Source organism: Vitis vinifera, chromosome 13 (assembly GCF_030704535.1).
Source record: "Vitis vinifera cultivar Pinot Noir 40024 chromosome 13, ASM3070453v1".
In the NCBI taxonomy this organism is placed as follows: domain Eukaryota; kingdom Viridiplantae; phylum Streptophyta; class Magnoliopsida; order Vitales; family Vitaceae; genus Vitis; species Vitis vinifera.
This window is the reverse complement of record NC_081817.1, coordinates 4,344,529-4,369,128: the sequence shown is the minus strand read 5'-3', so window position 1 is coordinate 4,369,128 and position 24,600 is coordinate 4,344,529. Positions and strand designations below refer to the sequence as shown.

General features: G+C 30.6%; 1 protein-coding gene, 1 long non-coding RNA gene and 1 other non-coding gene across 4 annotated transcripts; all 3 read right to left on the bottom strand.

Moving 5' to 3' along the window:
* Positions 1 to 9,035: 9,035 nt before the first annotated feature.
* On the bottom strand, positions 9,036 to 10,444 carry LOC100265027 (L-type lectin-domain containing receptor kinase VIII.2). Its single transcript, XM_002280228.5, has one exon. The coding sequence runs from the start codon at positions 10,262 to 10,264 to the stop codon at positions 9,233 to 9,235; it is 1,032 nt and encodes a 343-aa protein (XP_002280264.1). The 5' UTR covers positions 10,265 to 10,444; the 3' UTR covers positions 9,036 to 9,232.
* A 7,991-nt stretch (positions 10,445 to 18,435) lies between these two features.
* LOC132254989 (uncharacterized) lies at positions 18,436 to 22,519 on the bottom strand. Of its 2 annotated transcripts, XR_009467475.1 has the most exons (3): positions 22,113 to 22,509; positions 21,594 to 21,702; positions 18,436 to 18,675 (listed from the first exon to the last, which is right to left on the bottom strand). It is a non-coding gene; the product is annotated as an uncharacterized LOC132254989 (long non-coding RNA). The 2 variants fall into 2 exon arrangements; XR_009467474.1 differs by lacking the exon at positions 18,436 to 18,675 and having other exon boundaries at positions 21,414 to 21,702; positions 22,113 to 22,519.
* Positions 22,295 to 22,377, bottom strand: MIR393B (microRNA MIR393b). Its single transcript, NR_127799.1, has one exon. It is a non-coding gene; the product is annotated as a microRNA MIR393b (primary transcript).
* Positions 22,520 to 24,600: the final 2,081 nt, after the last annotated feature.

The window sequence follows — 24,600 nt, the reverse complement described above, 5'->3', positions numbered from 1 at the left end:
ACTGCTTGCGTCTCCGTGGGCTGGAGAAAAACAAACCAATCCAAAAAAAGAAAAAGATATAAAATAAAAAAGCAAATAAATATTTCGTGATGTGGCCCAAAGATCATCTACACAAATTTTTTTTATAATTATTTAAATAATAATAATAATAATAATATACACCTTTATTACTGATTACATGATATAGAAAATCTTAATTTCCTTATTACGGGCAATTTCTAAAATGGTATTATTTTGATCTAAATGATAAAAAGGACAAATTTGAAAGTCCACGTGAATTTACATTAATTTTCAATTTATTAATGGGATAATTAACTAACATAGAAATAAATTTTAATATGTAATTTACTAAAATAGGTACTCCTTAGAGAAAATATGGGAGCCGTGTGCATTCTAAAAACTAACCACAAAATTGGAAAAACTTATAATATAATGAAAATATATTTGGAAATAGATTAATTTTAATATTACTTTAAAGGGATAATCGATTAAAAGGGATGGAATCTTCCATATTTTAAAAAATTAACTCTTCATAATTTTTTTAACCTAAAAAAATATCATTTTTTTTTTTACAAAAACACCCTTATTTTTTTCTTGTAAAAATAATCATTTCTTTTAAAATATGCATATAAATAATGAAAATATTGAAAGGTATTTATATCTAAAATGAATTACTCCTCATATTAAAAAATAGGAAAAATTAATTTTATAAATTTAGGATATTTTCATCTTTTTTAATCGATTAATCCTATTTTAAATAATTTATGGTAATAAATTGAGATGTATTTGTAAATATCTGCAAAGATACCTTTAAAATCTTAAAAGAATACAAAGTGAAAAAATTTACTTTGGCTTAAGGGGACATTAAAAAAAATTAAAATAAAAAATTATGAAATGAAGAATCAATGTTTCCCAACAATTAGAAATCCAACCATCCACGGAATTTAAAAACAGAAAGGTCCGCCTACTTCTTCATTGTTCCACCCAAGAGAAGTAACTATGCAAGTTGTACACGTGCATGTCGCTTTTTTCAAATCCATCTTGGTTGACTTTTCTAGGCAAACCCAAGAAACGTGTTCTTCAATGCCATTTTCAATTGCTTTGATACGAAGATTCAATTATTTCTGGGAAGTACTTGTCGTGGGCACGTTTCTCTAGGAATTAATTTGAAATTTCTGCCATTTTTATTTGGGGAAATCATGTAAAATTTCATGAAGTCAAAACCCAAAAAAGTTCCTTGGGTTTCAATCGCTAGAATAATTATTTTGTACGTATTTTCAAGATTACCCTCCCAGAAAGGTGGGTTGCCACCCAAGCAAGCAAAGTCAACTGACTCCATCCTTTCCTTTTTTTTTTTTTTTCCTTCCATAAGACAACTCTCCCATTCCACTTCTCTTCGTGCCCCTTGTTGGAATATGTGCCCATAAACAAACGAGATGTTTTTTATTTTGCTGATTATTAATATTTTTTTAAGAAATTATTTCAATATTATTGTTGCATCCATGTTATAGACGCTTTATAAATATCGAAAACCCTAGATTATTTAATTGTAACTTTAAATATTGTATATAAGTGTTATATACAAGAGGATAATATTTAAAGTAAAATAATCTAATATGTTCATAATTAAAAATTAAAGTTGAGATCTTTAATTTAAAATTACTAGCGCGGTTCATTGCATTTTGAATGAAATGATCTTATCCGGATTGTTAATAATGAGATTATTGGAATGAAAGCGTTTTATATAATTTGATTATATAGGACTGGAACACGATTAATTATGAATCTCTGATAAATTCCGTTTTAATATAGAGCATTCAATATTAATCAGTGATGGTCATATATGCATTGATCTTAATTTTGAGTGATTAATAGACTCCTATTTATTCTATTGTATTTTTTTACATACCGGGTAATGACACAAATACATAGTGTCAAATTCTTGGTGTATTGGAAGTATAATAAAATAAATAGCCGGGAATATTAATATACAAGATGAAATCCATTCCTTCGTTAAGAAGTCAGATGGACGGTTCCCATAAGTATTGGTTCGGGCCTTGAATGATAAGAGCGCTCAATTTATGATTAGACCATAAATATATTATTCATTAAAGAACCAATGGCACTTAAGGAGAAAGATATAATTAAAGAGGTTAACGGAAAAACCTAGCTTTAATTATGAATTGTTTATGAAGGATTGACTCATATGTAGTGACTATATCAATGGGCAATTCAAATCCTTTGATTATATTTAATTTTATAATTTTAAGAGTGCAATTCCAAATTTTTAGTGGAGTAATTTTGGAATTAATAATTTTGATTTTTTAATTAAGTTGTTAATTAATTGTCAAAATTATTGGAGCTTAAAATTATAATGTCCATAGTTCCTCTCAACGGCTCCATTAAAATTATATGAACATTTTTTTTATATTGGGTTGATTTTATTAGTTTGGAATTTTGAATTCTAAATTAATTTCAGATTTGATTTATTTATTTTATAATTTGATTATTTAAAATATTTTTTGATACAATGTGGTGAAGACCACACTTACTTGTATTCCCTAAGAAATACCTTTTGAGTGGGGATCATGGGGAGAGATATTCTCTCCCATGTTTTTTCAAAATTCAAAATATGTCAGTTGTTTTTTTCTTCGTGGTATTAAAATTTTTTTTTTCTCAATGTTTCTCGGATGATGGGATGAGAATACAAGTTTTCAATATATATTAAGTTGTGTGAGAAAAACCCAAAAAGAATAAAAAAAACCGCCCACTCGTTTTGAGTTCATCATTTTTTTGGAGAACGTTAGAGAAAGATCCATGGTACTTTAGAGGATTTGGAATTATGCCCCTTGGTGTAAAACGTTTTTTAATTTTGATTTTTTTTAAACAATTCTCACATTTTCCCTATTTTTAAAAATCTACTTAATTAAAAAAATTATTTTTTAAAAGTATGATTCATTTATTCATTATTTTTTTCATTTTCTTTATTAAAATTTTATTTTAACATCATGTGTAATTAATGAATTAAAACAAATTAGCTTTAAATATAAAAATATATTCACCTATAATAATTAATAATCTAATAAATAAATAAATAAATACTAGCATTTTGAACAATATTGTTCTCAAATATATATATAATATTTTATTTTATTTTATATTCATAATATTTTATATTTATAATATTTACAATTTTCATATTATGGATCTCATTTTCTACATATTTTTTATTTTTTATTTTTTTTTATAGAATATTAAACATAAAAAAAAAAACACTATCCACATGTGTTTAAAACTAAATTTTTTGTTTTCTTCAAAATAAAATAAAATATTAACTTACCTTAAATTTCATTCAATAAAAAATTAGTAATGATCATTCTTTAAGAGTATTTAATTTTAAAATTAATATTTGAAGGTAGGTAAAATAAAAAATCTAAGAGTGTTTGTATTAATTTTTTTAATATAAATTCACAATTATCATCATAATACATTGATATTTAAAAAGAACGGAAAAGAAAAACTAATGTTTTTATTAAATATGTAAAAAAAAAAAAAAGTGCATTTTTGTTTAATTAAAAATTTAAACCATTAAAATTGTCTTTATTTTTAATAAATAATTTTTTTAAATCATATATTATGCATTTTTTTATATTATTTAATAATCATTGTCAAAGGCATTGCAATGACAATAAAAAAACTAAATAGCTAGTACTTTATGTTATTTATAATGATACTTTTAGTTACTAATATTATTATTTTTAAATAAAAACAATGTTACCATCTTCAATGACATATTTGATGTAGAGACTGAAGTGACAATGAGTGATAACTAGGTTAATGTGTGTTATTCACAATGGTACTTTTAATTACTAATATTATTATTTTTAGGTAAAAATTATTATTTTGAGTAGTATATTGAAATGGTGATAAGTGATTTGATAACTACACACGTAAGGTATAATCAAGTATACCTATTAGCTTATCCAGTATAGGTGGCAACCCACTTTCAATTGATTTGAAGGGTAATATTGGAAACATACACAAATTCCTATTTTAATACATGATTTAGGAATTATTTTCCTTAAAATATACTCTTCATGAAAATTTTTTAAATTTTGAATTCATCCATATTTTTCAAACAATATACCTTTACATATTCCCTCTTTTTATTTTGGTCACATGTTTAGAAATTTTATTTATCTTGAGGATATTAAATCATGAGTTTATGATTCCAACATAGAATAAATGCGAAATCAAAAAGGTGGTGGTGCCCCGAAGATTCCAAGCATGGAATTACGCAACAACGCATCCTACTTATCCACATGACATCATCTGACCCATCACGGAAGCAACCCTCTCTTCAAAGTTTGATTGATTTTCTCTATAACCCCTTCATTGAATTCGTGTTTATTTTGTAGTTTTAGGCTACAGTTGGGGAGGAATATGAAGAGAGAGAAAAAATGAATTCATAAAAGTTGAGGAAAAAATCAGTCACTCAACAAGTGCATGACCCTTATGTTCACAAATTTTACATTACACGATAATACGATTTGAAAACAATACGATTTTTAGTAATTATGTTGATATCATAATCATGTTAATTCGTGTATGATATGATTCAAAAACAATACAAATTTTAATAATCATATTCATATTATAATCATATTAACTCGCATCTCTCTCTTTCTTTCTCTCTCTATATATAGAAACCATACAACTCGAAAACAATCAAATTTTAGTAATAATATTCATGTCATAATCATGTCAATTCGTATAACCTATTTAATAATTATTTGAGATGGATTGTTCAATTCTGTTTAGTTAATCATGTTAAAATGATCTATTTATAACTTACTAATTTATGACTATTTTAATTATTAAATTTTTATATTTAAAAACTATAAAAATTAATTATTACTATCACATAGTAAAAAAAATAAATACCTTAAAGATATGAGATGCCATAAAGACTAAAGTAACTTAGGACTTGTTGTAAGAATGTTATTATTAGGAAAACCTAGATTACTCAATTCCTATTTTTTTTAACCTTAGGTTGATATAGCTAAAATCCTAACATCTTTTTTTGAGCACCTTCAAATCCTTCCTAATTGTTCCTTGTATTGAGAGCCTAATTTCTACTAGGATTGAAATTCATAAATTTGCCTTCGTTAACCTTTATGAGAAAGGTTGTTCCAATGAAGCATATCACTTGAATAGTTTGTAAAGGTCCATTAGAATCTTGAAATTCAAGCGTAGACCTTGAAAGCTTATAGTTTTGATTTTGCAATTAGTAGAACCCTCACGTTATCAGGAGTTTGAAGAGAGTGAACATAGACAGTTTACCGAACCACTATAAAAGAATTTGTAATATTCTTCTCTCGATTTCTTATTATTGCTCTTTAATTATTTCTTACCCCCTGATATGAGTGTATATTCAAATTAAATTAACTTGGTTTTCACTAACCACTTAAAAAAAAAAAAATCAACATCCAATTTTTGCTTATATCAGTTAGCTACTAATATACTTTAAAGTGATTTAGGTTATTAGTTGACTTGTATTGAGTTATACATCCTCATTCGACTTGTATTTATTTATTTTTATTATGAATCTTTATTTGATTACAATGACGAAGAGCAGAGCGGACATTATATGAAACTTATTTCAAAGGGTAAAATAGCACCAAACTTCTTATGTGGGATGGTAGGGGGGCTAAATTTCAGGGAGGGCATTTGGCCCCCGAGGTAGTGTATGGCTTTGTCATCGACTATGACCTCTATAGAATTAGGAAAGTTACCATACTATTATTTTTCTCAATTGCATTAACAACCATTAAAGTTGTGAATGCCCTAATGAGAGACACGTGTTTTAATTTTTATTTTACTTCTAAGTGACTTTTCTTTTTTGTTACAAGACCAATTCCACACTCTTCGTAATTATATGATTTACAACTTCTGTCAACTCACGTGACCAATAAGGTTAGGCTCATTGGCTTTTTCATCAAGGTTTTGTGATGGCGCGCATAAAAGAAGGAAAAGAACAAAAATAAAAATAAAAAATCTTTTAAATATAATTGATATACTTACAATTTATTTTGAGGATATTAATAAATTATGCTTTTATGATTCCGACATGGAAATATGGAATAAACGTGCAATAATGCCAATAATGGTGTCGACAACATTCGGAGCATGGAATAAATCAAAGACACGTTAAAGATGCGAGTCTTCAACTTGCAGGCAGGCCCATACCCAGAGAACTTGAATTTTTGGGAAGCAAGAGGCCTAACCATTATTCTTTCAATAATAAAGAGATTACAAAAAAATTTATGGTAATTCCATAAATATGGTATGAAACCAATTAAAGTAACGAAAAGGAGAAATTTTGAATAAATTTAAAAAAATTTTATTTGATTTATTAAAAAAATGAAAAGCAAAATAGATAAATAAATAAAGGTATGTTTTCAAAAACCGTTTTTAAGTTAGAGAGCAAAAAAAAAAAAAAATTAAAAAATTGATTTTTTAGTTTTTGATAAAAATAAGGGGGTTTGATGAATTGTTTTAAAAAATAATTTTTTCACTTTGGTTTTGTAAAAACACTGCAAATTCTTTGTATATAATATAAATCAAATGTAATTCATTAAACAAAATTTATTTAATCAAGTATAAGTTGATTTGAAATTTATTTGTTTAATTAAAAATTTTACATATCAATTACATGATTTATTTATTTATTTTTCTTTTGATTTTAAAAAAATGAGTAATTCTTTAAAAATTATTTTCTATTTCACTTTATTTTTAACAATTATTTTAAGTCAAATGTTAGAAAATTTTAAAAACAATTATTTGTTTTTTTTTTAAAATTATTTTTAAACACGTGATCGAACAGAATTTAAATGTGAAAGAATTTTATTTTATTTTTAAAATTTAAAATTTATTTATCATAAATTTTTTTTTTTTAAAAAAAAGCTTAGGAAAGTGTAATAACAATTGCAGCAATCATGCTCGCTTACTCGCTCTTTGGTTTTACATTATTTTGAAAGGGTTTTCGAATTTTAACAGCAAAGCTAGTATACAGACAAATTTTTGAATATGATAAACACTTTTACATATGTTAACTTCCTTTGAATTTATCCAATGATGTGTATGCAGGTGATAAAAATAAAAAAATAAAAGAACAACTTCTTTCAGTGATCATTGTTCCACCCCACCATACCATATGATGGCAGGGTTGAGAGAGAGGCCCTATTTTGGGAACAGGAAGAGACTTCCCCTTTTAGGGTTCGATCCATTTCCAGCCTTCCATGTATTAAGTGAGCGAAGTGTTACAAGATGGGGAGTCGGTCCAATTCCAGCCTTCCAGGTATTAAGTGAGCAAAGTGTTACAAAATGCCCTCCCCATGGGCTTATATAGGAGGTGGGAAGCTTCTAGAGATCCTGGAGACATCTACACTTAGCTACAAAGTGGAAGAGCACGAAAGCTTCTAAAGAGGGCTAAAGATGTCTACACATCTCTACACTTGGTTAGGAGAGCATTGGAATAGTGTGGGGTGTTCTAGAATCTTCCAAAGTCATCTCGTATATACCCTTATACATAGATTAGTGTAGGAGCTTTTAGATTATTCCTAATTTGTAAGAAACCCTCCAAGGTTCTAGAGAGTTCCATTAGAGGACCTCATTTAGCCAAGGCATCAACCAAGCAAGTGAGTTCCAAAGCACTTGTAAAGTTTCCTTTGAGTAATAAAAACTTTCATTCTTCAAGAGTTATCTACTACACCTTCTAAAGCAGCTAACTTAGCAAGCTCTCTAAGGCTATGTTTGGTTCCCAGAAAATTTGAGGGAAAATGTAAGGGAAAGAAAATACAAAGGAAAAGTAGAAGGAAAGAAAAAGTGAAGAAAAATAAAAAATAGATTAAAAATCAATAAATTATTTTTTTTATTACTTCAAACTTATTTTATTTATTTTAACTCATCAATATAAAGATTAAATAATGTAAAAATATATAAGTTTTTAATTAGTTTTAATTATATTTTATTTTCTTTTATATTTTTCATAGGACAACCAAACATGAAAAAATCATTTTCCTTTACATTTTTTTTCTTTCCTTAGTATTTTTCGGGAACCAAACACAACCTAAGTGTCTTGACTTGTCTAAGTGCTGTACGAACTTAGGAAAAGACTAAGTCCGTGATAGAAAGGCCAAAATTTATGACCTAATGTTTGAGTTTAGATGGGGTGTGGAGCGGCCAGAGGCTAAACTGAAATGTAATGAGGTTGAGGACTGGGTTGGGTTTGTCCCCAAACCAACACAAGTGTGTTTCCTTTAGTTACTTGGATGAGGCTTCAATGGTTTTCCTGTAAGAGCCTTTATGAACATCTAAGAGGGCCACAAGATTCCAGGCTTAGAAAATGTTTAATCATATGGATAATCATGTCATCAAGCTGGCCTCGAATTTCAAATACTGCCTAAATATTCTTCTTGTGATAGAAACAGGGTGGGTTGAGGGATCTGAAATATGTTTACAACTAACAAAAAAAACAAAAATCTCCACCAGAAAATATGGGTAATCCAGAGCATTCAACTAAAGACTTGAATCGAACCCAGGACTGTGTGCTTCTACCATACATCCTAGCATTCCCCTCACCAATGGGGAACCTTGGCTATGTTCATTTGAATATTACAAACTTTAAAAGAACACGAAGTCCCGATTAGCAGAGCATAAATCCTATCAGCTTATCACTCCAAGAAATTCTTATACTTGAAATAGAAATACAGAAAGCAAACTCAAGGACAATGTTAAGGCTCTTGTATATGCTAGAGCTCTAAGAAACTCCAGATAACACAAAGAGGTGTAATGGTTCCCTGTAACAAGGTTGCAGCGTTATTTACTTATTTGCGGGGAGAAGCCATCCTTGGTTAGCTATAGAGTACTTCAATTTATGAAATCTCTCCAGAGTAGGCTTGTTTTCTTCTTTGTTGGGTAGAGGATAATTCACTTATCACAGGCAAACGCAATAATAATGATAATAACAATCATAGAGGAATCAACCAAGCGTTTTTAAGTATTAGATTGTCAGCTTGTCATAGCTTAGAAAGAGTTATACATGGCAAGGATTTTAGATTCAGAAACACGGTTTCAAGATCACAATTAAAACCCCAAGAAAGTCGCCCTCATTCATCAGAGAACAACATAAACTACAATGTTCAGGGCTACCGACACAAATTCACAAACATTACTTGACATCCTTGGTGTCTACAACATCGATCTTTTGATACCTGAAATCCACAGGGAATTTGGGATACTCTTCTTCTGTTGCGGCTGCTGCTACCGTTGTGTGCCTCGCAACAAAGATTGCCCAGACAAACAGAAAAACAAATGCCATCAATGCTAAACACCCAGTGGAAAAAATCACTCCGGCGAGAACTGTCAAAGGACAAACACTACTCTTCTGCATCCTAAGAGGCTCGCCACGTTCACGCCTCGGATCAACAGGCTGAGAATGCAACCAGTTTGGAACACTCCTTAACCGGAAGCTCCATGAGTAGACACTGCTTGTCTGTGATGAATTACCACTGGATGCGCTTATGCCCACAAACACCTCTTCCCCCTTCCACATTTTCGACAAATCGATGGGATACGAGAGGATGGGATCATTCGGCCTGGAACTCTCTAATTTACCCAGCCAAACTTTTAATCTCTTTGAATTCGCATTGTAGTCGATCCACGACCTCAATTTCACCCCACTGTTCAGAAGCAAATTTGCTGAAGAAAGATTCCTAACACTCGCAGAGACGAGGCTACCCACATCAATTCCCACATGATTCCCATTTGGGTCACCTACATTTTCGTCCATTGAAGTGTCAAATTCAACACCCAGAAACAGAATTTTCCTAGAAAGCCCAAACACACTCGAGTCCAACTTCGAGGCGAAACCATTAGGCAACACAACGAGCGCGAGGCCATCGCCGTTGTCGGGCGAGATCGAGAACGAGAAGTCCGTAGAAAACGACGTCGCTTCAAGAAGCCTGAAGCCCCTGTTGTAGGCCAGAAGGCCAAAACTTGAGGCCAATGGAGGCGTGAGAGTGACCGATGAACCGTCATTGCTGATCCGGGCGTCACCGTAAAGGGCGATTTCTGAATCGACGCTGGTCTTTTGGAAATCTTGGAACGAGAAAGAGGAAATGGGTTTCGCAGATAGCGCTAGGAACCAGAAGACTAAAGGGAAAACGGTTGAAGAGAAACTAGGAAATGAAAATGTGGCCATGATTGAAATCGATTGTTCCTTAGATTTTGGGTTTCTAGGGTTCTTGAGGTGTGGAGATTTTGATGTGAAAGGAGAGACACCAGAAAAAGGGGGTGGTTTAGCTTATTTCATGTGCTGTGCATCAGGCCTGAGTGCTTTCTTTTGGGGGAATGAAGGAAAATTATCCCAATTTATTGGGTCAAGAGAACATTTGGATACGTTGTACAATCATTTTAAATAGTTAGGTTTAATCTATGCTAAGTTTGTCCAATATGAATTCGATTAAGGTTAAATTCCATTTGAGGTTCAAACAATGAAACTCTAACTTGACCTTGATTTAATATTTTTAGAATATTAATAAGGTATATTATCTTATAAAATAATATTTATTTTATTTTTTAGATTTTTAAAGGAAAATATCAAACTATAATTATATATATTTTTTGATTTTTTAAGAAAGAAACAAAAATTCATTTATACTTTTTTTATTATTATTTTAAAATTTTGAAAAATATGATTTTTAGTAAAAAAAAAAAAAAAAACTACCAAACTTGTGAATTCAAAATGATTTATCTCCCCAGTTTGGTAAGAGTATGAATGTTAGAGAATATAACACGACAACCCACAAGCATTAATTTGATAAAAAATTCAAAATTTTGAAATTTAAGTCTTGTTGTGATCCACCGTCTTATTAGTTTTTTTTTTTTTGGTTGAAAAAAGTGAGTTTCCATGTACTCCTATAAAAATAAAAATGGGACCCTTTAAAATTATTTAAGTTTTATGACTAATTAAAGGTAGTACCTAATATGGTTAAATATAATACCTATATCATTAATTAAAAGATACTAATGGTTAAAGTAATATATCTGATAAAAAAAATGCATATAATGTTAATTATTTTTGAATAGTTATTTGAAATTTGTATTTTATAAACTTGAATTCTTATTTTATGATTTTTTTTTTTCATATGCGTATATGGAAATGTATTTTTCTCTTTTTTTTTTTTCTTCTTCTAGTGAATATGATTATTTCATCCCTTGATTGATTGATTTAATTATTTATTAATTAACGAAGAAGAAGAATAGATACATTTGTAAAGAAATTGCTAATTATAGGAATACACTTTCATTGCTAAATATTGTTTTGTTATTTTGGAAGATAATATCGTAATTTTAAGAAATTATTTGTGTATATGAACATTAAGCTTATAATCATTTGATTCAACACAAACAGGTTGCCTACTATATATCAAAATTTGATTATTTTGTGCCCACTGTTGTCTAAAGTAAGTTTAAAAGCATAATGATTGATTGTATGTCTTTTATATCAATGTCAATGTATACACTTGTTCATTATTTTTGAAGTGATATTCATCTATAATAATTAATAATCATCCATTGTAGATTTTCTTTGTACTCTGTGAGCTTGGTCCAAATTGTTTATAGTTTTGAGCTGCTCCTCTATCGTAGATTTTATGACTTGGTTAAGAGCTTGTTGATGGGTGTTATTTTTTGTTAGACTTTCCTTTTTTTTTTTTTGTTAGTAATGTTGACACTCTTTTTATACTTCTTGTGTACTATTGGGTAATTTTTTAATGTTTTTTTTTCTAATATACATATGTCTTACCTAAAAAAAAAAAACACTATAATAACCATCCACAATTGATTGTGGTATGTTTCTAATCAAGTTCATGGAATTATGTCAAATAATGAAGTATGAATGTCATCTATTAATCTATATAAAACACATTTAGTTTAGGAGCCTTTAAAGTTTTCAATTATAAATATTTTAGGAGTCCCCAAAGTTTCAACATGTTTGGAGCCTAGATTGGGTTTTATTTGTATAAAATAAACCCTTTAACTGTTTTTTTGGGTTTTTAGGAGAGTTTTTATGGGCCTAAACTTGAGGCTTTGGGTCTCATTTGTTGGGCTTTAATTTGAGAGTTTGGAAGAAGAATTTGGGCATAGGTGGAGATGATGACATGTATCAAAATCTCCACCCTCCCTTGGCCTATAAATATAGGTCTTGTGACTCATTTTTAGCCGCTCGAGTTAGAACTTTGCCCAAGTTTTGAGAAAGATGAAAAGAAAGTTTGAGAAATTTGAAGAATGCTTAGCTTGGAGAACAAGTTTGATGCTTATTAGAAGTCAAGTGTTTCACTTGAGAGAAGATTTTTTGGTAAGTTTATTTATTTATTTATTTCATTTTCTTTGGATTATTTTCAATTTGTTTTCATCTATTTATTATTATTGATATGATGATTATATAGGTTATGGATATTGCAAAGCCACATGGTTGATTTTGGGTATTTTCTCTTTATCTTTGGGTTCTAAGTTACTATGCTTCCTTTTTGTCATTTTAGGTGTTTACTAGATGTTTGTTCATTTGTCAAAATCATTTTTCAAACCTTGTTAGGTTGCTTATTTCTTGGTTTTTTTTTTCCCTTTTGGAAGCCCATTGAGTTGAAACATGATATTGGGCTAATCTTGATTAATGATCTTTGGTTAATTTTTTTCTTTTAGGTTGGGGTCATGGTTTTCTCTTTATTGTGATGATTTTTGGAGGTGTTTTTATTTATTTATTTATTTTACTGATTTTGGAAGAGAAAGTTGAGAGCCATATGTGGCCAAAACCTTTTTCCTAGAAAATGCTTTTTGAACTTTTTTTTTTTGTCTTCTTTGGCCTTTTCTTCAAAACTAATTGTAAAATCTCAATTTCATTTTCTTTTTAACCAAACTTTAAATTCTTTTTAATGGTCGGTCTCATGGCCAAATGTTAGGTCTCATTTTTGCTTGAAAATATGGATTGTTACTTTTTTTTTTTTTTTGTGATTTAAAAAAAAAAATTAAACTGATTTTGGAGAACAATTTTTCAGTTCTTGTGAATTCCCTTTCATGATCACTAATGGCTCAAATTCATGGTTAGTTTACATGTATCAATGGCTGCCATATTCTTTGGCACATACTAGTTGAATCCACATGAGAGCATCCCTTCCTATGGATGTTTTCTATGCATTAATTTCATCCCTCTTTTCCAAATTTGAGTGCAACTTAGGCCTTCCATGTCTTATGCAAACCTAATTCTATGTTCATTTGAGGGTTGTGAAGAAGAAAGAGCCCGTAGTTAACCTATAACTTCAATCTTTAGCCAACATCACTCATTTCTTAAATATTTCATTTTCAATTTTTCTTAATTTTGAAAACATGAACTATCCTTGCAATAATGAGAATATCTCCAACCCTTATGAGCCTCTTCCTATTTTCATTCGAGGGTTAGGATGTTGGATTATCTATGTAAAATAAGTTGAGCTTATGTTTAAGACAATATCTTGATTTCCAAATTTTGACTACTTGTTACCCTATTTTTTACTCTCAAAGTGTTTTTATAAAATCGAACTTTTTGATTTGTTCTATATTATTTTTGAGGCTTGGGATGTGCTTTAGATGTTTTGAATGTGTCAAAGATTTTTTCTTGTTAAAAAATTCTTTTGCAAGCTTGTTGAATGATATGGTTTTTCCAAGTGCTTGTCTACTATCTTGTTTTTGTATGTTGAGGTGGTTTTGTGAACCAGTCTCAATTCGTTCATTTTTAAATATTTTTTAGTATTGGACTTTGATCTACATAACTTAAATAAACTTGGGAGCTTTGTCCTTGTTGCAAAATTTGTTTTTATGCTTGTGGAATAAATTAATATTTGCATGCTTACTATGTTGCCATATTTTTTGTTTGTGATCGAGATGTTTTATAAGATTTTGTATCATATGATGTATGTTTGGGATTTTTGGCTTTTGCAATGTTTTTTTAGACATATTGTATATGCTATATAATTTTTTCCTTGATGTTTATCTCGCATCTAGTCTTATTGAATAATTCAATTTCATGCATGTTCACTGTGTTGCCTTATTTTTAAGCTATAGGATGTTTAGTGAAATTCGTGCATTTGGTGTATGTTTGGGCTCCTTGGGCTTTTAAATGTGTTCTAGACACCTTGTATATGTTGTATAATTTTGCCTTGATTTTTAATCTCATCTCTAGACTTATTGAATAAGTCCACTATTCACACATTAGTGTGTTGACTTGTTTTTTCACCCTTTGCGTATCTTGTTGAATTAGTCCTATTCAATGCACTTTTAGCCTTCCTTGGCTTTTAATTAGAGTTGTATACATCTTGTATATGTTAAATAAGCTCTGTCTTGTAGCATGATTACCCTTTAACCCTTTTAATTGAATTTATTTTGTAAGTGTATGTTTGTTGCTCTATTATGATCTATTTGCATGTTTATATAACTTGGTCTCTCTTGATGTTAGCTTAACTATTTTTTTATCTTTGATTTAAGTTGTATATATCTTCTACATGTTGGGTGGTCCTTACTTTGATGTTAAATCTCTTATTTCATTTGTGAACTGATCCATGTTTTCTATGTAAGCTCATTTCCCTTGTTTTAGGAATGATTAAGGTACAATTTTTTTTCTTTAACTTGATTGTTTGATTTATTTGATGTGTATGCTATGCTTTTGGGTTATCTTTATTTGTTTGACCCTAATCATTAGGGTTTTTGATGTAAATAGCCCATATATTCATCATCAATTTCTTATTTCTCATCATTATGCCTTGTTACTTTTCTTTCTTGGTATCCATGATCCAAGGTCTATTAAAGGGGTGATACGCTATGATATATTCCCAATAAGTAATCCGACTCCTAGATTTATACTCAGTTGGAAAAAATAGTTATTTTAGAGTTTTATTTCTTTAAAAATAAGCAAAAATAATTGATAATTCTAATTTTTTCGAAATAAATTTTCATAATAAAAAACAAGTTTCACCATTAAGTGGAGATGCTTGTGAAAAATACAGGCCTATACTTATTTTTTATAGAGAAGTCCTCTTTCTTATACTTTCATTATCTTTTTAATAAGTCTTATTTTCTATTAAAAATTAATGAGATTTTTGTTAATTTATTTTCTACTCAATCTTACCATTAGAAATGTGACTAGTTGATAGTTCATTATTAAATTTGCAATCAACAATCAAGTGTTATATATTGTTTTGTCTTAGTTTTATATTTTTTTTAATGTAGAAATAGTCTATCTATCTATCTATTGAACCAATTAAGGTAATGTTCAAATTGCTATTTCAATGATTATCTATGAGATAAAAGGTTGCTTAGATTGATGTTCATGATATTGCTATTATAGAAGATATAAAAGTTGAATGATTTATTACTTGCTCCAAGAGAGAAATAAAAAATGGTAAGAAAATACTCATATTTTAACTTAAGTTGTATGTCATGAACAAGTAAACCAACTACATTGGTGAAACATTCCTTGTTACGCTTTGGGACTAGATAGATCATATATATTAATTCATTATGTTTTTTTTTTTTCCCTTCATTTTTTACTCTCTGACCTCTTTGTATCTCCCCTATAGTTGCAACAAGTATGAAGATCTTTATGAGTGGTTCTCATTTCAAATAGCACTAGATGGTGATTTACTTCTTGTTTTTACATCATTGATTGATTATGCTTTTTTAGTTTGTGTATTGTTGTCACAAATTCGACACTAGTAAAAAAGTTTCATTGGACTATTTCCAACAAGGGAAATGATTAACTAACAAATTCTTGATGTCATGGAAGATTACAAGTTTCAAAAATTCTAGAAAGTAGATTGTTTATCTAGCAAAATTTAGAGGAACAAATCTTCACGAGACATTAGCAATTTTTTATTTTTTATTTTTGGTTTATAGATCATATTTCCATGTTTGGAATATGTCTTATTGTAATTACAAATCATGAAACATATGTTATGTTGCTATATTTTCTTTGTTCATAGACCATTTTCTATGTTCTTTTATTTTTTCCTTGTTTTTTTATGGATTAATATATTTTTATTTCATTATATTCTACTTTTTTAATTAAATTTAAAGCATAAAGATGTAATGACATTTGGCAATAGGTCCTAACATAACAATAGGTCTACCATTTTTTAATTAAAATTTGAATATTTGATGACATCATTTCATGATTAATACTAGAAAATATATTAAATAAAAAATATATAATAACTAGTAAAGATGACCATTCAAACTACTCATCATTGTTCAATAATAATGACTAAAAAATAACTCATCATTTCATAAAAGTGATTATAAAAAATAATCATCATAAAATAAAGACGACAATAAAAAATATTTATTATTAAGAGAATACAATTGAGAAAAAAAAGAATAAGTCAATATTGACTTACTAAAACGGTTATCAAAAGATTCCCTAAAAAATAACTGCCAGAAAGATCACTCTTTTGAGGATGATCATCGTTAACTAAAGATGACTACTTTTAACTCATCTTGTCCATTTTTCCTTGTATGTAGTAGTACTTCAATTCAACAACAATTATTCCAAATAGACTAGGTATTCACTACCATTTGTATTCCAATTATATCTACTTGTATTTCATCCATATTCCAAAGTAAGGTAAATTTTGAAGTCCTTTCTCAAGGCATGAAAAATCCATAGCTTGTGTAGAGTGCCCTAACTTGTGCATGCTCTTCCTTAAGATTCAACTCATTCTTTTGAGCAAACTCACTCATGGGAGGAATACTATTTTAAGATGACATTGATTCCTCTCTGATAGGATTAGATGTATGATTTTGAGAACAAAGGTTTTCTAGCACACTCGTATATGTAGTATTAAGGCCATAAAGCTTCAGACATCACTCTCTATTGAAAATTGAGAGGTCTATTGTGAAATTATTGTAAAAGTTTTGTCAAACATAAAATAAATTCCCAAATAAACTAGAATATAATTTCTACAAGATGTAACATTGTCTAGCTTCTATTTTAAGGTTATTTTATTTTTAATTTTTTTATAAATTATAAATATTTTTGACAAATTTAGTCAAATAGGTATAGAACCTCTCATTGAGCTTAGAAAAGACTTTTAGTTTCTAAATCAAAATAGGAGCCAAAACAATTGGGGTAACACCAAAGCCATGGTAGCAATCTATATTAAAGAAAAAGCCAAAAAGGAAAAGAAAATTATTTCCCAAATTTTTTTTCATTAGATTTTCACAAATATAGAAAGCCTATGCAACTTATATTTATTAAATTCATTAAATATAAAATAAATATAAATTTATAAATAATACTATAAAAAATTTAAAATAAAAATAATTATACATATATAATCATTTTTTTATATCCTTATATACAAATAATTTAATATATTATTCTTGAACACTAATTATATCATATATATTTAATACAATAATTTTAATATATGTATTTTTATTTGTTTTATTATTGATAAGAGTTTTTTCTATATTTTATAAGTTTTAATCAACTTTAGCCTATTGACATTTTTAGTCTGAAATTTCTTTTCATATTTTTATAAAATTCAATTAGTTCCGATCCTTATTTCAATCATACTAATATTTTTTGCCTAAACTTTCTTCAACAACTAATATTGAAGTAACTCATGATATTTTAATTGTTATGAGTGAAAAAATCACCCCTATAGTTTTCATCCAACTAGAAAAAATAAGGGAAAAAAAAAGTTGATCAAACTAATAGGAAGATAATGATTGTTTTGTACGGGAATGCCAACAAAATTAGAAGGGAAAAAAAAAAGATAACGAGAATATAATGAATGATATGATTGAGAATAAGATTTCGTTACAAAATCCTTTAATTCAAACCTAGAGTTTGTATGGGAAGGAAACAACAATTTAAAAAGAAAATGTGAGATTTTTATTAGCTTGTTAGCACAAGAAAACAACAATTACATGGCCTCTTCTCAATAGAGGGTTTTTTTTTTTTTTTCATATTTGTATTCCTTTTATGTCATGATTGTAAATTTGGTTTATTTTCTTGTCCAATTATTTAGAAAATATTTTTTGTAAAAAAAAATATTCTATAATAGTAAAGTAGTGTCTTTTAAATTTTTAGCTTTTTTTTTTAAAACATAGTTCTTCAAAAAATAAAAACATTTTTGTTTTCTTTGAAAATGAAAACAAACAAAGAAAAAAATTAAAATTAATCCTCAAAATACAATCACCAATAGCATTTTTTATATGATTGCAGCTTGGGTAGATGAAAAGATGAACTCGAATCAAACCTATCTATCAATATGTCCAATTTACGCTAAACCCAATCCATGGTTGCATCGGAAATTCCTAACTCACGACAAGCCAATAAACAAGTTATGATGTAAGTATTATTGCTGATAATTCGAGGAAAACCTTGCAACTTTGGAGCTTGAATGAAATCCATGCCAGTGCTTGTTTGTTCTCTCTCTCTCTCTCTCTCTCTATCAGAGTTGACACAAGTACTGAATTTGGTAGGGGAGGGAAAAGTTTAATGGGAATTCAGAACCAATGACAATGCCCCGCTCTCTTCCAGTGGTCCTGAGTATCCACCTCAGCCGAGGCACTACCCTGCATGTGATATTCAATCCGGTACTTATTGCCCTTGAAAACATAGATCCCTGGGAAGGAAATTAAAATGTGAAAAAGGAAGGGCCCCTCAGAAACCAGTGGCTTGGTATGTACGTTTTTCTTGATAGTTTACACTCAAGGGTCAAGCCCACCATGGAATTAAGGATTCTTGTTATATGAATATCCCAACATCATTGGTGGCTCCCCCATTGTTTAATTGAAAAATAAAAAAGTATAGTCCCACTATGTTCATATCTAGTCATCTCACTGCAGTACTCCCACAGCATTTGATCAAGCCATTAGCATTCACAAATGGAGTTGTCAGGACTGGGGAGCGTCATCCTACCACCATATATATATTGGTGAACGAGCAACATCCCCATATCCCATTCTCCTAGGGCTTTCTCCTTAAAGAACATCAATTATTGGGGTGAGAGGAATATCTTCAGAGCCTGTTTCAAAACTGTTTCTGATAAAAATAGTTTTATATTTTTTGAAATTTTTTTAACTTAAAAAATACGTTTGATAGAAAACTTTTATTTGAGAATAAATTCGGGGTGTTTTTTTTTTTTTTTTTTTTCAGCAGTGTATCAGTATTCTCTAGGGTGGGCTAGAAATACCGAAACCTCCACAAATTAGTATATTTATCTTCAATGCAAGTACTGATAGGGGATTATTGGATTAGTATACATCTCAATGTCAAATCTTTCCCCATCTCAAATCCATGGTTAGAATTTGAGTTTGATAAAGTGCAGCTAGAATGGAAGAGAGGGAAGAAATGAGGAGATGGGTGAGGTTTGAATTTGAAGGGCCAAGGGGTCTGGGTCCCCAGGCAAGGAGCATCCAGTCCCTTCTGGACTTGGAAAAAAAAAAAAAAATTCATTTCTAGGGTTTTTCTTTTGGCAGCTTACATGTCCTACTTAAAGCTTGTGTAGTCCAAGAGGGAGACATTTGGACTACATATTTCGTATTTGAAGACAATTTGTACACTCTAGTGTCCAAAATTCTTCCCTCTTAGCCTAGGACCCCATCTTCTTGTACTAGTTCCATTTCAAATTTTCCTTTCATTACATAACAAAACCCTCTATGTCTTTCATATATTGTCCTAGCACAGACCGCACATGCTGGATAACAACACTTTGCTGAAGTTCCATCTAGCTTTTCTACCAATATTTTTCAATTTTTTGGCGTCTCATTTCAATCTTCACCCATTCCCAGTATTTGTTTTGTTCATATTCATAATCTTTTGATAAATTTCAGCAGTTCAAAGTTTCTAGCATTTTGATGAAACTGGGAACAATATTGGCTTGCTAGTTGTTTATTTGGCTGGGAAACCACATTTCTTAATTCATGAGTTTAGGGGAAAATTTCCCTGAATCTGTATTAATTGGCTTGATTTTTCCGATTGCACCAAGCAAATAGTTCATTTGGTTTGTCCAAACATGGGTTTTTGGTTGAATTTTTCTGAATTCAGTTCTTATAATTATAACATAATGAGCTAAAATATAAAATTCTCAAACAGGTTCCAACTTCTAACACTTCAATATAAAGTGCATGCAAGCAGCTAGGTCTGTCTTACAGCACAAAAAATTTGAGTACATATCTTACAGTAAACTAATGTTTGGAACAAACAGGAGTCCAAAGCAGTCAATCTCCTAAACCTTAGTACTCTTAAGCATAATTGCCTGTTGCTGAATTGAATATGTTTTCCATATTAAACTTACTGATCCACCATTTTCTACATACAATGAAGGGTAGCATAGCAGCTGGCCTTGGTGGTGGTTGCATGTCCCCATTTTAGCTTGGAGGGACTTAGAAAATGGGAAGGGGGATTGTTAAAAGGTAGGGGGCCATGTGATAGCAAGGATCACATTGCAAGAAAATGTTTAAAAAGGTAGGGGGCCATGTGATTAGAGGGATCATACAGCAAGAGATTGTTAAAAAGGTAGGGGACATGTGGTAAGAGGGATCACAAAAAGACCCTTTATTTTCCAAAACTAGAACAATGGCTTAAGAGGACTTTTTTAAGGTCTCATCACATGTTTCCGATTCCTTTGCCTTTGGGACACTCCAAAGTGGGAAAAAAGAAGTCTTAAATATTATCTTTCATTGCCTTGGATTCTAATTAAAGTCCCTAAAGCATGTATTTGATTTTTCCAATATTTGTTAAAGGCATGTGATTTGGAATGCTCTCACACTCAGGGCTACAGGTATGGCCGTGCTTGCTTGGTCTCGGACCTTTCTCCCTGGTGGTTGGTCCACAAAAATTAATAACATCGACATTGAGCTTAGGGCCAGGCAGAAACAAGGACCGACCTTTTTGCTCAGCAAATATGCGAGGTAGGCTTCTTAGTGGGTCTCCTTTTTTCAATTCAGCAACGAAAAATTGAATTCAATTAACCAAACTTTGGGAGCTAGCGGTTTCCCCTATGAAGTACTAGCACTAAAGTTTCCAGATAATCAACACAATTTGGAACTCTAAACAGTGGAAATTAGAATGGTTTCTAGAGACTGCTTGGAGATGGTCGATTAATTGAAATGAATCATTAATTTCTTGGAAAAGTTGCTTTTTCTAAAGGTGAAATCAAGCTGTTGGAAGTATGTAATGATCAAAAGTTTCCAAAATGGAATTAATTTGTCTCCTAGGACATGTGAAAATTATTATGCTCACTAGCAATCACTGTTTCATTCACAATTTTTTGTTGTTCATATATCGCTAGCCTCCACTGCAGGATCTGTTGCTCATGATTCACAAACATGATCATGCCATTTCAATTAACACAATAGCTTTGCATATACATACATGTATGCACACGTCCTTGCGTACTAGTACTATGTAAATTCATATATATGGAAACTAGCAACAAGGATCCAATATATTAATCAAGGAAAAGGAGAATCAAGACTAGTGGACTGACCTTTCAAAAATTACTGTAAATGATCCTCTTATACTTCATCCAAGGACAAGTTATTGTTTGCTTGAAAGTAAGGAAGAAGTACAGCTTTAATCTCACTTCTATTTTAAGTCTGAGCATAAAGAAATATGTAAATAAAAATAATTAAAATCCACATTCATGACAACTGTAAGGTAAGGGATAATACTGAGATGAGTAATTGGTTATGGAACGCTTTTCGGAGCTAGCTAGCCGTATGGTCTGGAAATCAGATCCAATGTGTTCATATGGGTTTTGGGGTTTGATTCAAACTTTCATACAAAAATAAAAATCTCCAAATAAGGGTAAGGGACTCTAGTTTGAAGGACATGGGATCTTTTGTATGAAGAAACGAAAAAGTTGTGGAAGTAGAGACGATGAATCAGAGTTCATGCAAAGCTTCAGTCACGAAAGAAATATATATATCATACTGGGAAAGAGAGGGAGTTGTGGATGGTGATCAGTTTGGAAGACAAAAAGGGGCTATTATCTAACAGTACTTACTTGTTGGAAGATGCTGGCGTAGTCTGATCTTCTCTGATGAGCCCGAGGGAGAGTCTTTTATATCTGGGAATGCCGAAGATGGAGGGATGGAGTTGTGGAGGGATGTGTCTGTATATGATAAGATGAGTTAATTATGAGAGGTGTGTGCAGTGGGATATGGTTACAGCCCAAGTAAGAAGCTACCAAAGGAGGAATCCAAAGGGATAGCATGATCCAAAGACATGGAGAGTTTGGGATCAATGCGATCCCTTTGGATGCCTCCTCCAGTTGCAGTAGAAACAAGGAAGATAGCTCCTTCAAAGTTCAAATTAACACATCTCTCTTTCTCTTTCACACACTCACCCTATCCTCTCGTATGAGAGAGGAAAGTGGCATGAAGGAGCCTTCAATATATATAAAAGAGGGTAGCTAAGTGCTCTAACAACGACTAAATTTCATTTTGAAAATTCCCATTGTTACTCTTTTTTCAATTCCTTAGATTTACAAATTAATAATCAGAAAATGTTTTCCCAAGATATTTGTTTATTGGCAGAGACCCACTGTTCTCTAACAAACCAGACACATGGAAAGGGTTTTTTCCACTAGTGGGTCACACGCATCTCCTCTTAGAAATTCCCAACAAGTTGGGTGGTAATATTAATGTTTTTATTTATTATTTCCTTATTTTGGCCATGGTTTGTGGTCCATCTATGTTTCTCCTCACACACCACCATACTTTTTTATCCTTGTTTAACAAAATTAATATGTATTATGTCTTCGTATTTAATTTCAGTCAATCATATGATCATATGATTGACCCAGAAATACATATATATTACTAGATCAGAAGCGATTCATGTTCTCATATGGTTGATCCATATTAGGGTTTTTTTTTTCCCCAATTCACAATCCATCTATAGTATATATTTTCTATGTTATCTTGTTAATTACTATTATTGTGTTACATTGACAAATAAAAGGTTCATATCTCTTGGGATGTCCATATAAATAAACATGTCGCCCTACTTTTGTTTGTGACCACATGTTGGGAAATATGGATAAAGATTAAAATGACAAGAAAGAGGAGGTGACTAGTCCTACAACCCAAAGAAAAGTGCTTGGGTGTCACTATTTGGTTTTGTTCATTCTTTTAGTTTTTGATCCCACTGGGTGAATCAGTGGTTGGAATATGGTTAAGTACACCGAGGAGTGACGTATGGGGGAGCCTAAAGAAAAAAGGGGTGATGCATGGTAATATATGATCCTATTTTCATGATAAGTTACATTCAAAAGCATTTCATGTTTTAGAGGAATATGGACATTTTGCTTAAAAAAAGTAGTTATTGGTGATTTATCTCTGGCATTTATAAACTAGGTTGGAGGGTTCCTTTGAAGTGGACACATTTATGACAACCACACAATGCTCATGTTTCTTAAAACTCTTCTAAGAATGGTATTAATTATGGTTGATTAATAAAGTAAATATTTGATGTATAGTGTCGTTTCAACCACTTTGATCCGATCTATTATTATCTTCATTATTATAATTCGCTCATCATTGTACTAATCGATTTGTTTCTTGGTTAAACACGACAAATTTCAAGTCTTTTTCATGGAGGTTTGTAGAAGACTATTGATTTACACTAATCAAAGTTGAATTCTCAATTATGACTTTTGGGACCATATTTAACGAACCTGAAAGAAAAGGGAGAGATCTAGATGGGAAAAGCTTTTCATTCTATGAAAAAAAAATAAAAATGAAGAATATGTCCATATCAAGGATTGAAGGCTTCTAAGCGCAGAGAAATGGAGGGGGGAAGATCATGGCATGCCCATCATGAGTGATGTAGCTAGGGTGGCATAGCCCTTCAAGAATTTTTCCACTTAGAATATTTTTCAACCAAATGATCTATTAGTGCAGATGGAAATAGGCACAACAGTACCCTTTAAAAGGGTTTCATTAACAAAGATATCTCTTACTCTTAGCTAGCTGTAAATTAAACTCATCCCCAAGAAAGTACTGATGATGAGATGTTAAAAAACCAGCCAGGGTCAAAGGGCATAGAATGAGTTCAAATTGGGAAATTAAAGCAGAGTTTGATGATGAAGACAAAAGCTGAGCGAGCTAGTGAATACCCATCATTCATTTTCAAATGGAAGCAAGGGGCTTTTCCACTCTAGTACATGACCAAGTTGTAAACAAACATCACTCTCTCTATATAGGCCATTTTTATTGACTCCTTACATGGGGCCATAGCCCTTGTTACCTTGGTTTGGTGCTGTGCCTGAGCCCAAGCAACCCCGCTCTTACATAGGTTCAGTTGTGGAACACATGGTGGATGGACCCACTGCTTAATGGCCCTAACTACAAACAACAAATTCACGTGCATGCTGCATGTGATCAGTACCACCTACTTGTGTATAGTTTTTATGAAATTTGCATTCAAGGGGGCTGACCCTTAAATACTTGCCTTATCTACATTCTTTGAGATTATTAATGGCTACAGCA

What these genes read in the sequence shown, in the direction of transcription:
- LOC100265027 (XM_002280228.5), bottom strand. Translation starts at nt 10,264, where the DNA reads ATGGCCACATTTTCATTTCCTAGTTTCTCTTCAACCGTTTTCCCTTTA.